General features: G+C 41.0%; 1 protein-coding gene across 1 annotated transcript in view; it reads left to right on the top strand.

Moving 5' to 3' along the window:
• mdga1 (MAM domain containing glycosylphosphatidylinositol anchor 1) overlaps positions 1 to 15,923 on the top strand; it is a gene marked incomplete at its 3' end in the record, with an annotated part of 179,722 nt that overhangs the window by 48,214 nt on the left and 115,585 nt on the right. Inside the window, exon 3 of the mRNA XM_079288631.1 lies at positions 8,373 to 8,512. Coding sequence (XP_079144757.1) covers positions 8,373 to 8,512 — 140 coding nt within the window. The remainder of the gene's footprint in view (positions 1 to 8,372; positions 8,513 to 15,923) is intronic.

Raw genomic sequence — 15,923 nt, 5'->3', positions numbered from 1 at the left:
CTTAGTCTGCTGCTTTTTCACAACTATCTGTTTTATCACAGTTTCTGACTTTCTTCTGTGTGCTTTCTGCATTAAGTTCCCTTCAGGGAAGTGATGATTGGTGCTCGTGTGTTTGTGTGCGTGTAATTGATTCACATGCTACTGTTGGCTTATTGTCTCTTCCTCCACAGTGGTCATTTAATCAATACCTCTCAGCGTGTTGTGTGATCAGGTGATATCTGTGTTTTTCACTGTCCTGACTAGGCTGCTTCCCTCTAGTATCACTTTTCGACAGGCTAAAAAAAAAAACGTGTTTTCCATGCAACACGCTTCTCAATTCACCTTTTTTCATCAGAAATAGTTATTGACATTTTTGGAAGTATGCACATTCTCTTTCTTGTTGGGCTTGGCAATAAGGCTCAGGTAGAGCATGGATGCCAACTTTCAGCATAGAAATTCATCTGCTTGGTTTGTGTATTCTTGACATCATCATCATCATTCCTGGCCCCACTTATATGTGTGTGTGTGCATATTCTTACACACATAAGAATGTATATAAGAATATATTGTTTAAACTTGGTATTTCTTCACAGTTACAAGTAAAGATCAGGCTATACTGATATTATTCGTATTATGCTATTGTAGAATTACATTCCAGGGTGGCTGTGTAGGATTGTCTCCGACAAGTGTGATCCAAGCTTTTCCAATTAGCGGGATTTAAAGGAAGGTATTATTGTTAACACAATTTACAACTGGGTGCCAGACATACAATTAAGTCTGTCATTAGTATCTCAGGGGTGCAGTTTAGGGTGAACTTCTTCTTGTAACCCATAATACAAAATGAATAAAGATTGTAAAGATAATTGGAAGGAATAATCTCATGAAGAAGAAAATAACCAGATTGTTTCCATCTCAAAACAGCTCATGGACACACTTTAGTTGGTTCACATTTCAAAAGAAAACCAATTTTATCAGCACAAAGAATTATAATATCCCATTACTCATTTCGACATAGTGCAGAATTTGATGGTTTATGGGGAGGGGGTAAATGGCCAACAGAGGCAGTTCTGTGTTCCTGAAGTGGAGAGATCAAAAAGGTGTTAATTGTCTTAGTTGAGGGGTAATTAGGAGAAAAGAAGAGTATTTATTGGTTTTGAAGCCACGAGAGTGTCACCGATTCTGTAAGAGGATCCAATAATATAATTGTCCAGTTATCAAGCATTTCCAATCAAATAGAGAGAAACAGCAGCTTGCTTATAAGCTTGTTTGGTTTGATGTTCAGATTTGGCTTAAACACTCGCTTCGAAATCCCGCCACTCTTCCCTGCAATGTGTCTGTCCTCATCTCTCTTCAGGTGTCAGCAATTACCATCCTCTCCTCCACTGTGCCACACCCACTCTCTCACTGCTGTTAAGAGACAGACGGCTCTCGTTCGACTGGCTGCTACAAACTCCAGAATGTTGTAAAGTCCAAAAGTCTAAATGTTTTATCTAACAAAATAGTCTGCTGCAATCCATATTAGTTGCAGTTCAACATTTCAAAAACTACATTGTCACTGCAGAAAACCATTTGCTTCTCCGGTTTGCAGAATCATCTTTTTAAATAACAATGTGCCAGGTGCAGGCACACCTGGCTTGAGAGGTAATAGAAGATGACACTGTGATTGTTTTAATTAATGTTACGCCCGTAACACTATGATTAAATACGAGACGAAGTAGAACCCTGCTGCCCCTTATGCCTTACTAAAGGCCCAGCTTACATGCCATTTGATTCGTAAAAGGGGAGTTGGACACGCTAAATAGGGCTGATCGTTTTATTCCAAACGGTAGCTAGTTTACAAATAGTTTTAATCATTAATGGCTTAATAGATAATAAAACACAGCTGCAAAGAAACTTTTTGAAACTCAGAAATCTTAATATCTCAGGATTACACAGTCGCTGTTGATGGCTCCCTACTCACCCCTTCCACCCAAATCCGCAACCCTGGAGTCATTCTTAACCCCGCCCTCTCATTCCTGCCCCATGTCAACCACATCATCAAATCAGCCCTCCTCCACCTCTGTAACATTGCCTACCTCTGACCCTCACTGTCACTTACTGCTGCAGAAACACTCATTAACATATTTGTGACGTCCAGCCTTGACTACTGCAATTGTATCCTCTATAGAGCCACAAACAAAGCCCTTAATGAACTCCAGTATGTACGGAGCTGTACCCGCTCAAGTTATCACATCACCCCCTGACCTGACCTCCACTGGCTCCCGGTTCAAAACAGACCTCCTCAATCAGCATGCCCCTTCCCAATGCCTCAGATCTGCTGACCTGCAAGTCTCTAGAACCAAGCGCCAAACCTTGGCCGTTTTCAGTCGTCGCCCCCTCTCTCCCCCAACGTTGCACAGTTAAAAAAGGCCCTAAAATCTCAACCACCACTCCCCCAACTTTGAAAAGCTCGACATAAATCTGCTGTGATGTTATTATAGCTTAAGTAATGGCGCTTTGTAATTAGTCTCATAACAAAATGTTCTTGTGTTTGAATATCCATCTCCTGTTTAAGTGGCTGGACTTCAGTATTAAAATGGGCGTGTTAATGGATATCAGTAATATCGGTTTTTCCTCCGGTTTCTTCTTTAACCTTTGAATCTGCCTGAAGGAGGAAGGGTAAACGATGTAGATGTTTCCAAAACCAGAATCGAATTAGACGCAAGGCCGGGGAAAAAATGGCTGCGTGCCTATTTCATCCAGGTCTGAGTTTGGAAACCTGCCACTGACTTCAGCACCAATAAAAGTCATGTTTGTATGAAAGACACAACACTGTCTTGAGGAAGGTTGTACCTATTTAGTGGCAGAGGGAAATATTTTTGTGACTTTCACAAAAATACTCTGGGAAAAAGACTTAAATAATATATATTGATTTATTCTTTCACTGCGTGTTTGTGTGTATATGAATGTGGGAGCAGGGAAACATCAATTTACAGTTGATCGAAAGCATCAAAGAGGTTACTGAAGGTTAGTCTTTCCATTTATAACAGCCATTTAACGGTTCGGTCAAAAATCAATGTCCCGGACGTGTTTTGATATCTGGAGTGCCAATCGAAACCAAAATGAAGAGGACAGGGTCATGACATCAACCGTTTGATCTCTCTCCGTCCTGTCTGCAGAGAAGAATCCTGATGAAAATGATGAGGCAATGTCAGTCACTCGGGGTTTTGGTCATAAGGCTGTTTGTGTGTGTGTGCGTGTGTGTGTGTGTGATTAGTCGTTCTTTGGGCCAGATGAACACTTCCCTCTACTGCAGTTAATCAATAAAGTCTGTGACTTTTCCCTTGGGTACCCACCCTCCACTATTCTTATCTCCTTCCGCTTTCCCTTTCCTTTCCTTTCTTTTGGAGCCTACTTGTGATGGCAGGGGAAGGGCCAAAGCATCTAAATGGTCTCTTGTAAATGAAGTGAATTGAGACAGAGCTCATCGGCATGCATGAGCAGCTCCCATAAAGTAACTACGCATATCAATCATGCTCGGCGTGTCTTCGTGTTCGACAGGATTCATGACCTTCTGTGGGATTCCTCCGGCGAGATACAGTACAACGCGCATAGCAACACACACAGACATTGACACATGCATGCATGTACGCTCGCATATCAACAGCACACGCGCACCCACTCTTCTTCACTCTTTCAAGCACAGCCGCACACACGCTGCTCAGCACTCCGTCAAGCAGTCACTGCGGTTTGACACCAGCTCTCTTGTCTCATCATTAGTTTCAGTGAGAGATGTCCTGTCCCCTCAACAAAAAAAACATGGCAGGCGGTGACGAATCAATTAATCAGACGAGGCATTTGCCGATAGTTATGTTTCACTTGCAACTAATGTGCATTGAATGTCTCAGAAAGTTTCCAATAATGCATGGACAACACTTTAAATCAGCATTCACTTCAACAGTTATGATCGATGAATCGTCAGAGTCGGATAGATTGCTGTCAAAACAGCAGCTTTCGATGACTGATGATCGTCTTCCACGCTAACTGAATTGATGCTCCTCTGGACACAACACTGTGCCGGTGTTTCTTCCTCTGCTTCAGGCTTCGGCCTGATTCAGACAGTTGATTCCTTTGCTATTTTGTTACCCTGTTAGGATGTTTTTGCTGTTGATAAAAATAATTAAAACCCAAATGTCACAGCTGTTGCAGCATCATCAGATTTTTTCAGAATCATGGTGAATCCTAAGATATTAATTTGCTTCATGGTAGGAATGTATATTTGGATGTTCTGTATTTTAAACCCTCATAGGCCCTCCACAGAAGCCTACCAGCAGAGAAATAAAACAGCTTTCAAACATTCAAAACGTACATTAGCTAGCTAGCTAGCTGACTAGCTAGCTAGATTGCTAATTCAGCGATACTTAAATGCTGGTTACAGAAAATGAGCAGAACAGGCTAACAACAATCGCCATTTACATTTGTACTACTCAAATTACCAACAGTTTCATCTCCGTTCTGCTGCTATTCTATTTCTGTGCCGACCAGCACATGGCTACCAATTGAGCAACAGGAACGTATAAATAATATTTTGTTATTTTCACACAATTTCTGTCATGCTAATTGATTCTGACTGAGTCATGACAATCTTGCTGCTTTGTAATAAGATTAGGAAGTAAACTCACCTGTGATGCTTCTTTTGCGTTGCTGAGGAAGTGAGCAATGAATGCTGTTATATATTAAATATTATGCACATGTGGGGATGCATTCCAAGTTGTCGGACACCATGTTGTTTCAGCGGATATTTGGAAACGTTACAAAGTGTTTAGATGTCGGTCAGTTAGGATAGGTAGACCGTGTGATTGTTGCTGTATGTGAGAGGACAAGATTGAGTGACAGTCTCTGTAGTGTAACAGAGTGTTTGCATCACTCCTTTGTTTTGCTTTTGACTTCAGTGCCCTGTTGAGCAGCCTCCATCCATCCCACCTCTGTGGCCTAGCTGTCAGTCTCTCTTCTTTGGCCGACTACATTTACCTTCTCTGTTTTAGGATTATGATTACCATCTACTTCTATTCTCAATTGTTCTTTCTTTAACCTTTAGTACCACTTTCCCATTTATTACTTTTTTTCAATTTCTATATCAAATCCTGGCCCTACTTCTCGTTCTCAGTCTCTTTCTTTCTGAATCTCTCCTTGCCTCTACTGTTTGTCTCTAGTTCAGCTTTGCTTTTTTAGCCGCTGCTTTTTTTGTATTCTCTCTTTTCTCGTAGTTTCTTTCCTCTTCCTGTCCTTGTCTGCTGTTTTTCTCTCTCTCTCCCCCTTTTTTTCCTCCTCCTGTCTCTCTCTCTCTCATTCCTTCCCGCCTCTCTCTGCACGTCTTCTCGATCTTGCCTTTCTTTCCTCCTCCTCTCTCTTTTGCCTTTCTTGTCTCGTCTTCTCTCTCGGCCTCCCTTTCCCTACTCGATCAGACAGTTGAAGCAGCCAAGCTGCCGAAGGCGAGAGCAGACAGAGGAGCCGCTCTGTTCGTGCTCCCTCCCTCTCCGGAGAGGCAAACTAATGCCGACACGCCAATAAGTTGTAAGGAGACAATTATTCACCATTTATATCAGCTCTCCGTCTTTCTGAGTTAGTGCCGCACACCTCTGGAACTCCACGTAGTGTTGTTACGTAATGCTTTTATCCTTTCATTGGTTGTGTTTTGATTCATAGAGATTTGCTCCAGCCACACTTTGGCCTAGAGGTTGCTTGTTACTGGAAGATCATTGGTCAACAATTATGATAACTTAGAGAATCTGGGAGCAGGCAACATAAATAAGAAGACATGATCTCCCTTCTCACATCAACCGCTATCAACATGCCCCTCAGCGAGACACTTAACTCCCAACTGCTCCACTGGATCTGCTCAGTGTCCAGCCGATGAAGACTAATTATACTAGGCCCTCCATGTTTGTGAATGTAAACATAAACCGTATGAATCTGAAGCCGAGTGCTGGCTGAAAAGGAACGCAGACATCCAGTTTTGGTTTAATTGGTAAATTGTTTATTTAAATGGCTAAACTAAATAATTTGAAATCTCCAATCTTCTACATCCTGGATATAAAATCTAACTTTATATTCACAACTTTTGAATGTGTTCGGGGGTTTTTCATCAAGTGCACTTGAACTTTTTCCACTTGGTTTATTCTTCTCCTTTAAGTCAGACACCATGTGCTGCAGAGACAGAGAGACACTGAGGTTGAACCGGAGGATAGAGAAGGGCAACAGAGCAAGAAGCAGAGAGCTCAACAAAACAGCCTTTTTGCTGCTGCAACTTTAGTGAGCCGTGCTGCGAGTCCGAGCATATTTGCATGTATGCGTATATAATGCTATACTTTGGTGAAGAAATGGCATGCTAAAGAGGTCTTTGAAATAATAATGAAAAGTCTGAAAGAGTGAATGATGGACTGCTTCGTTGATGAGCCCCGCAAACACAACAGTGCGGAGCATTAAGTATGAAATTAAAACAGGCATTTACACACATATTTCTACAGTGCACACATACACACACGGACACATACTCACTGAAGTACACACAAACAGAGGAATGCAAACGTGCATTCGGCACTTTGGGAATCATACCACAAACGCTCTTGCTTTCTCTCTTCCCCAAAACATCCACTTTCAGAAAATAAGAAGAAAAGAGATGATACCTGAGGATAAATATGGAGCGGACTGTTTTCAGTCATGCAGTGGTATTTTCTTAAGATCTTAAAAATCCCTATTTTTATACCAGGAGGCTCATTTTTTACATTATACTCTGACTTCAGCAGACATTGTTTACTACAAGTATGTAGTAAGTAGTGTTTTGTAAGTACCGTTTTTTTATGCAGCCAAAAGTCAATAGCGTAGGTCTTTTTTCTTGTCTCTTTGTTTCTTAAAAGAGCAAAGAAAATCCCTTTGTAGTAAAGTGGCAATGTCACTAAAATGTACAGATATAAGTGGACAGGCACACTTGCTATGTCCCAATACCTTAAGCTATCAACAGCTCCAGCTTGCTCCATATCAGAGAATATGCTGCGACATATTCTGAGAGCTTCTTTCATTTTGAACTTGATTTCTGTCTCTGTGCGTTGTAATGTCTGATCGAGTCGATGTTTAAGGTGAACGGGCCGCCCCCTCGCTTCCTGTCTCTTCAATGATAACAGTTGTAGAGCACAGTGAAAACTTGTTCCCCCTGTGAATCGATGCTAATCGCATCATTGTGCTTCCCCCGTCCCCCTCCCCTCTCTCTGGGGTTTCACACTACTCTCTGGCCTTTTCCTTTTCACCCGCTGTTTCCCTCGTTCTGTCTCTGTCTCCCCCCCCCCCCTTGCTCCTGTCTCCCTTCATCATATGGGAGGTTCTCGCACGCAAGCCAACCCTCCTCACGGGTCAGCGTTGTGCACACTCTGATATTGTAGTCGTCGCCGCTGAAGAGATCTTCCATCATGCATCTGTCATTCATTTGTTCTGCAGTTGCCGTAAAGGCGTGTTGTGTCTTCACTGTTGTAAGGAAGAGCCGAGTATGGAGCTCTAGGCAATATGTTGATATCATTTCAATATGATGATTTGAGAAGATCCCACCTGGATTTTGGTTATGACAAAACGTAGTCCAATGAGTAAAGTGAACAATACAATTTACCACCCAATGTTTGGTTCTCAAGTGTGCATTTTCTGAACACTCTTGGCTGCCCAAAGTGACTGTTGCTACGGCCCAAGATTACTAAGCAGCCAGGTCTGAGTACAACCTGAAATGACGCAGAATAAAAATGGCAAGTTAGCATTATGCTGCTACATTTAGTTTGAACCTCAAACGCGGTTTGGAAAATTCACAATTCAATGTTGCCCTTTCCTTCTCTGGCCCCGCCATCTGACATGCTTCAAAACTGATATTGCACAGTCTGACACAAGCATCCAGACATCAACCAAGACTTCATTAAACCCATTGTGTTCTGAGTGACGTGCACTTCACTTGTAAGAACGTTGTTATCTCACACTCTACACTGGATAAGACAAAAGCAAAGTGTCCCAGAGTGAAGAATCAGCCTTTTAGACTTCTAATGGAGACCAAAGTTAAAATTTTCCAATAAATGCCCTCATCTCTCATCAAACACTGACACACGTAACACTCAAGCATTTTTTTTCAAAAGGCTTTTTTTCATGCAGATGCAGCGTAATGTGATATATTTATTTATCTGTGTCATCGATACTAGCACTAGTATTACACATGCACCCACAAGACAATGACCTTTTATTTTTTTCTGCAGAGATGTTACTAAATATGCAATGTGCTTTCTCTCCCTCTGTGTTTTTGTGTGTGTGTGTATGTGTGTGTATGTCCCCTTGGCTACATGCCTGTGTCTGCATGTGTGTGTGTGTGTCCATGCGTTCACTCACAGCTCCAGCCAACGCCCAGATCGTGCACTCAGGCGAAGCGTGTAACGTCAAGGATGATAACATCAGTGAGAGAATCTACACCATCAAAGAAGGAGACACACTAGTGCTTCAGTGCATTGTTAAAGGACACCCACGACCACAGGTAAGCTCCCAAACAACCTGCTGAGAAAGGTGTGTGTGCCAGAATATTTCCAGCTTTTCAAATTACACACACATTTTAAAAGTATTGAAATGGTTTATTCAGACTGGTGTCAAACATGTGTTTTTGGTACAGTAAATTTAAAAACGGTGTGGTTTCACAACTAATTTACATAAAATGCTACGCAGAGTAAAATAAAATAATTAACATTGTCAAGATGATTCGATTAGAAAACTTTATATCGAAACTTATCTGAACTTTAAGATAGAAACTTATCTCCATATTTATATTAATGTAGGTGATCATTATGCTAGTTCCGAGCCGTGCATTTATCAGAAAATAGCACTATAAACATAAGAAATGACTCGTGGATGTATCTTATCATTTATGCTAGCAAGGGTAGGGGATGTTTTTTAACGATTGTTCTCCAGACAATCAGAGTTGAGGACTCTGCATGGCAACGGTGTAATCAATGAGCCACGGTAGCACTCAGGCCGCTTCCATCTTCAAGAAATTCCAAATTTGCAGATTTTATACTTCAATCTTGCTGGATTGTCTCAGATACTAGCTCCATTGTCTCCATTCGATGCACTGTACCAGATTATAGCTTAAGATAATTTGCATCTGCAGTCCCTTGGCAGGTCAAACAAGGACAAAACAACAACACAGTAAAAGGAACATAATACATAATACAGAGATATACCACAAAAACATACAGGACACCCAATACAACACTACACACAAATAGCACATCAAAAATTAATGTGTCAATAAAATCAAATCATAAAAGACCACAAGAATTGAGGTCAGTGTGTGCAGTGTTGTGCAGTCTTTAAAAGACTTTTCAAGTTGGCTTTAAAAGTGCTAATAGTGCTGCAGCTCCTCACAGCTTCAGGCAGGGTGTTCCACTGGTGTGTTGCTTTTACAGAGAAGGCTGATTGACCAAAAGTAGTGCGGCAAAATGGTATAGTACAGTCTCATGAAGAGGATATTCTCGCTGATCTAATGGAAGTTGCTGAGCGAGTACATACAAAGTCACGGAGTGGAGGAGGGGCCAAACCATTTAAAAGTCTATAGACCAGGAACAAATTTGAGAACAATCTAAAATTGTTAAAGCTCAGTAGATTGTGCTTCTCCAATACCCTACAATGGTGAAAGTACAACGGCCTTTTGTCCAGAATTTGTATTGTTTGCTTATATAAAGACTCGAGAGGTCTTATGGCTGTTTCACCAGCCTGCCCCCAATATGTAATGCAGTAGGACATGTGAGAAAAAATGGCATGCATAAATATCTTTGCTGCATTTGGAGAGAGACAGTTTCTGATGTGTCTAAAATTTGCACGGTTGTATTTTATGGTTTTAACCATTTTTTTTACATGTTTCTTAAATGTCAAATTTTGATCGAGTATCACACCAAGATACTTAAAATCAGTGACTATTTCTAGCCTTTCTCCGTTGATAAGAATGTTCGCATCAGGAGGTTGTCAGATGGTTTTGGAAAAAAACATCCCTTTTGTCTTACTTACGTTTAGAGTCAGACATGATTGATGGAGCCAGTGTGTGATCCTTTCCAACGCAATTGTTAGCTTGGCAGCTGCTAACTCAGCTGTTTTTGCATGTGTATATACAACAGTGTCATCTGCATACATTTGCAGTTCTACATCATGACACTGTTGAGGGAGATCATTAACATATAGACTGAATAATAAGGGAGCTAACACTGACCCTTGTGGAACACCCATTGTGCATTTCAGGTTGCTTGACAGTGAGTCACACATTTTACCACATTGCTTCCTATTTGATAAATAAGAAGACATCCAAGCCAGTGCTCGAGGTGAAAAGTTGAACGCAGAAAGTTTCGATATTAACACATCGTGATTGACTGTATCAAAAGCTTTGCGTAGATCTAAAACTACAGCACCAACTACTCCTCCTTTATCGAGCATTGATTTGATTTGCTATATGAAGTGCAAGGTAGCAGTTTCGGTGGAATGATTTGTTCTAAAGCCAAACTGCATACGATGTAGACCACAGGTGCTTGTACTAAGAAACGTTGTGAGTTGTTCAATGACAACTTTCTCTGCAATCTTTGACAGTACTGGCAGTATACTTATCGGTCTATCGTTACTGGCGTCAAGGCGGTCTCCAGATTTAAAAATAGGTGTGACAATGGCACATTTCCAGTCATGGGAGTGTGTGAGGTGAGAAAAGCAGTGTTCCTCACGGGTGAATGTCCACTGGCATCACATCAGCATGAATAAAACAGTGCCTGTGTCTCTGCCTTGTTTTCTTCTGTTTGTGTTTAGGTGTGTATCTACTGTGTGTGTATGTGTGCGTGTTTGTGTGTGTATGTAAGAGGCTGCTTGCTTCTGTGACCCTACAGATGCAAACAAATCATGTGTACGTAGCTGCAACATCGAATCAAATACATGTTGACCTAACCTGCATATACTAACTGTGGCTGTCATTCCTCTCTCATTTGATCCATCCATCTTTCCCTGGCTCTCTCTCTTTCACACACACACCCACACACACACTAACACGCACACACAGATGCACACCATTTTTACAGGCCCCCCAAATAAATACAGACCAACTTTAAATAAAACTTTTACTTTCACCGGTGCCGGAATAATAATCATTATAAAAAACGTTACACATACTACACAAGTTCATTCCCCCGGAGCAGTTCAAAGATGTAGGAAATTGCGTCAGTGATTGCTTGTTCCCTGCGTCGGAGGTGGTAGCGCATTTTGAACAATGATCACATTGGTTGCATTGTCAGAATGTAAAATGCACAGTATACTGTATAGTGGTTGCAAGAGCAAGACTTACACTGCCTCTAGCAAAGAGACATTGTTTGAGTGAGTGTGTCTGCCTGGGTTAGCGTGTGTGTGTGTGTGTGAGAGAGAAAATACGTATGTAGACACACACTAACAAACAAAGGCAGACAGAGACAAAGAAACAGATAACAGACTAAGGCAAAGAGCTGCAGCAGTGAAAACATGTCAGTATCTTAATGCCCTGAGGTTGAGACAACAACCTCTGTGTGATGAAGGTCTGACGGACGAAATGTAAGTGATGGACAGTGTGTGGAATCAAGTCCAGAGTTTGTGATCCTACACGCATGTCACTGAGACTTTACATTGTGCAACACCTTTCTTAAAATTTCTACCTGGATGTATTTTGCACAAAGAAAGTCCTTCTTGACTCTTTTCGGGATGAGTATTATTGACAAACGAATCCAAACTGGTTTCCTGAGCTTTCAACCACATCTCAAAGGTCTTCGTCCGCCAATGAAACTGGCTCAGGAGTGAAGACAATGCGATGAGCTAAAAAAACAACAACTAGTAAGTGGACCATGTGTTAAGATTATTTTATGACCGTTTTTTATATACATATATATATATTATTCTTAACCGTGTCACTGAAATACTTCCGCAACTAATGGTGACCTTGACTACACTTGACTAATTATTGTTGAACAGCATAATTGGTACCTACATATCACCATGGGGATAGAAAACAAATAGCCATTTCTGATAATTCTTCTTCAGTGATTTTACAATTTGTATGAATTCTAAACTGTTAAATAGCCCACCGCTTTGTGTCGTACAACCACAATGCAATGCAAATATGAAACTTAGTAAGGGTCAAACCGCCTGGAATTTAAACCTGCCAATGAAACACAAACCATAACTGACTCGTGTCAAACACATATGTAAACTGGAGGAAGAAAGAAAGATACAGTATTAGGAGGTAAGAGGAAAAATGGTGATGCTTTGTGATAAAGAGGGTTGAACGATTTAATGTCAAGATAATCATGCCTGCATGTGTGTACTTGCACAGTGTATGAATTATTTCTATAACGCATGTAGTGCAAGCGAGCACAACACATGTATGTTTTAACCTTGTGTAGGAATAAAAAGTATAGTCTTAGAAGCTGTTGCATGCTCACAATGAGAGTTTGATGGCCCGACCTTTGTCACACGTCATCCCCTTTCTGTCACCCGTCTCTGTTGTCACCCTCCAAAGGGTGGTCAAATCTAAAAAGACACAAATTGTCCAAATCTGCCAGAAAAGAGAAAACAAAAATCACCCACAATAACCAGAGAAGTCAGACAAGCATTCCTAGTCTGCAAGCTTAGAGTCAACAGAATAGAAGTGAGCAGTGGGTGTGCTGACCTCTGTCCCAGTGTGTTCTGCTGGAGTAGCACACTGCGGCATTCTGCAGTTGGTCCCATTGGGCTTACAGAGTTTCCACTGCGCTCCATTGGCTGTATTGATAACCTGATCCCTGTCACCCCAGCTCTCCTTCATCCATCCTTACATCTTTCCAGACCCTTCTCTACACACATGGACTGTTGTGTCATTGCACAAAGTTGTGGTTTCTTATGTAATCTGTACTATATTTTCTGACATTGTGAGAACGAAACAGCGTAAAGCACCTCACTGCTATGTGCTAGCCCTGTATAATGGAGACAAAGTACAGAAAGCAGGACGTTCAGAGGGCCTTGGGATGAAAATAATCCGTGACATTGACCCAGAGGAGTTTACATCAATTCGTGCCTCAAAGGCATATATTCATAACTCAAAATTAAGTAGTTGGTTTTTGTTTGTTTTGGCAGAATTAAATGGTGCTTCCTGGTGCTGACCACATACTTTGTATGCGGTAAAAGCTTCCTCAAGAATTCGATTTTTCATCGATGCAAGTGTATTTAATCTGCAGTTTTGCAAAGGAAGTTTTAGCCAATTAGCAGCAACCTTTGACAAATACGTTGTGTACATAAAAGCTGTCAGTCTAAAACACTATGCAGCCAACCCACACCAATGTTGTGGTCGGTAGGGCGGTACCCCTGGTACGATTTTTATTATGTTCAAATTAGATTGTTGATTGGATGGATTTGTCAGAATAATGAGACACTGCACATGTATTTTTTCTTCAAATCAAACTCGTATAGCCTCATTAAAGATGTATATATCTATCTATATATGTATATATAAATATATTATGTTTGCTGCCTTGTCATGTATGAGAACATATGACTTTTCTCATGAAATGCCATATGCATCCATAACTTCTGCGATGTGACTCTCTCTTGTCTCGTTTTTTTCTAAAACAAATCCAGAACTCGAGTCAAACATCTATTTGCTGTGACGTCCAAATGTGTGTGGTGAAACTTACTGCTGCACATTGCTTAATTTACTCCATAACCTCCTCTCTTGTTCTGCCATATTTTGCCATCACTGCAGGCATAACAGTGTCTCTTTTAGGGACAGTGTACCTTGGCTCCGAAGTATGCGTCAGCTTCTTAAATCCCGCAGCCTCAATAATAATCACAGGGCTCATTTCGAGTGTAATGAAATATGTGATGCTGTCGGTAATTTGCAGGGGCCTCAAATCTAGAGATTTCTGGGTTGAAGTGGATGCGTCGTGGTCCGAGCAGAGAAATATATAGCACATGTTATTGCCTTGAAAATCTAAATATTTCCTGCATTATGTAGTTTATCTGCGCTGTTAGTTGCAGAATGGCCGTCCAGCTCATATAAAACGAACCAATTTCAAGTGGTCTGCCATGTTCGATGTTATGTGATTAGCACATTTCTGCTTGCAGGGTTTGCATTTAACTTTGTTTGTTCATTCTACTCGTCAGTATTTTAGAGGGACAACTAAATAAACTGCAGCCAAACATTTAAAAAAAAATGCTCTTGTGTTATACTTTCAGTAATGATGTGACAGTAGTTTTCATCTTATCTTTGAACAAGACTTATTTTTTTCGGATCCTCGTAGATTCTCCTCAGGAAAAAGTAAAAGAAATACAACAGCCAAACAGTTACCAAAGTGAATCATGTCTCCTTTTTCTCCATCCTCACCGAGAAGTTTGTATTTGCCTCTAGGTGCTGGCAGACACACAGGATGCTCAAGTCTTCTGGCTGCTTTGTTATTATTTATGAATGTACTCCAGTTTAGCAGGAATGTCCTCATAATGCTCTCTGTATTCACCCTTCAGAGAAACAATACACTTACAAATTCATGCCACCAACATTTTGACTCCATTTATTGATAAACAGACCCACTGCAAAGTGAACCACAGTCTTTAAAGACATCACAGCTTAATATTTTACAAATCAGATAAGATGTTTAAAATCTGTTTAAAATCTTGTATGTATTTCTGGTTTCTAGCTTTGGGAGAGAGCTGCTTGTGTCCCACATTTTGACGGGTCCTTTTAAGATCACAGGAATGTGATGTCTGACTTGAGATATGCAGTGGATTTTCTTTTGCATTTTCAGTCCAGAAGTATTACTGGGAAAGACTTTTTATCGTTTCTATTATTTTGTAATGCAAAGACAATTTTGCTCACAAAACTTTAATCAAAGCCATCTTGGACTGGGATGATGAAGACTCCTCTTTCTCACACCTTTTTCTCCCTCTTCACCTCTCTCAGAAGGAGGATCCAATTTAGCCATGTGAGGCCAGCCCAATAAATAGCTGCTTTGCTGAGAATGAGTCTGATTGAGGATTTATCCAATCCTTTACCAAGACTGATTGTTTACCTTTGCCTGAGCTTGATTGGATTGAAAAGGGAGCTCTCGCCCTGATCCATAGAGAGGAGAGAGAAATCTAATCATTTCTCTCTCTGCCTGTCTTTCTTGGTCTATGTCTTTCTTTCTTCTTCTTTTTTTGTTGCAGTCTTTTCCTCTCATATTGTCTCTTTTTCTGCCTCATTCCCTTTGTCTTTCTCACTCTTCCTATCCCTCACCTTATCGCCTCAAATGTCTTTGTGATATGTGCTCTTCTTTCCGCCTTCAAACTCATATTTCCTCTTCATTCCTGTCCCTGTCCAGCTCTCCTAATTTCTCCATGCCTTGCCCCTTCATTTATTTTAGACTTTCTCTCTCTTCTCTCCACTTCAGAGCAGCTGTAACACGCCATACATCAAGTCAGAAACAGTTAGTTCACCTCAAGGAGCAGCTTGGCTTAAGAAAAGTCTATTTTGTGTGCATATCTGTGTGGGGAAAAACAAAACAAAGTCACTGTTATTGTGATAAGTATTACCTTGGACCATTTCAGTACAGGGTTTGAAGACAGTAGACAAGAGGGTGAGGTAATCCTCCCATACTGTCATGTCAAGCCCATTGATTATTTCTCTGAATACTTTAAGAAAGGAAGAAGCAAACAAGAAAAAACACCTCAGTGTTAGAGGTCACCTGCAGGTGCTTGTAGCATCGTTCAAGTTAACTCCAGGGGCAGCGAGGCTTCAGCACTGTAGTCTCGCTCACAAAGCTTTTCTTGTTACGCATACACACTTCGGCAAGCACACACACACACACACACACACACACACACACACACACACACACACACACACACACACACACACACACACTCACATGGCTTCTTTAAGAACACAA

Source organism: Melanostigma gelatinosum (assembly GCF_949748355.1).
Source record: "Melanostigma gelatinosum genome assembly, chromosome: 2".
Lineage (NCBI taxonomy): Eukaryota > Metazoa > Chordata > Actinopteri > Perciformes > Zoarcidae > Melanostigma > Melanostigma gelatinosum.
This window is presented reverse-complemented; position numbering and strand designations above follow the sequence as displayed.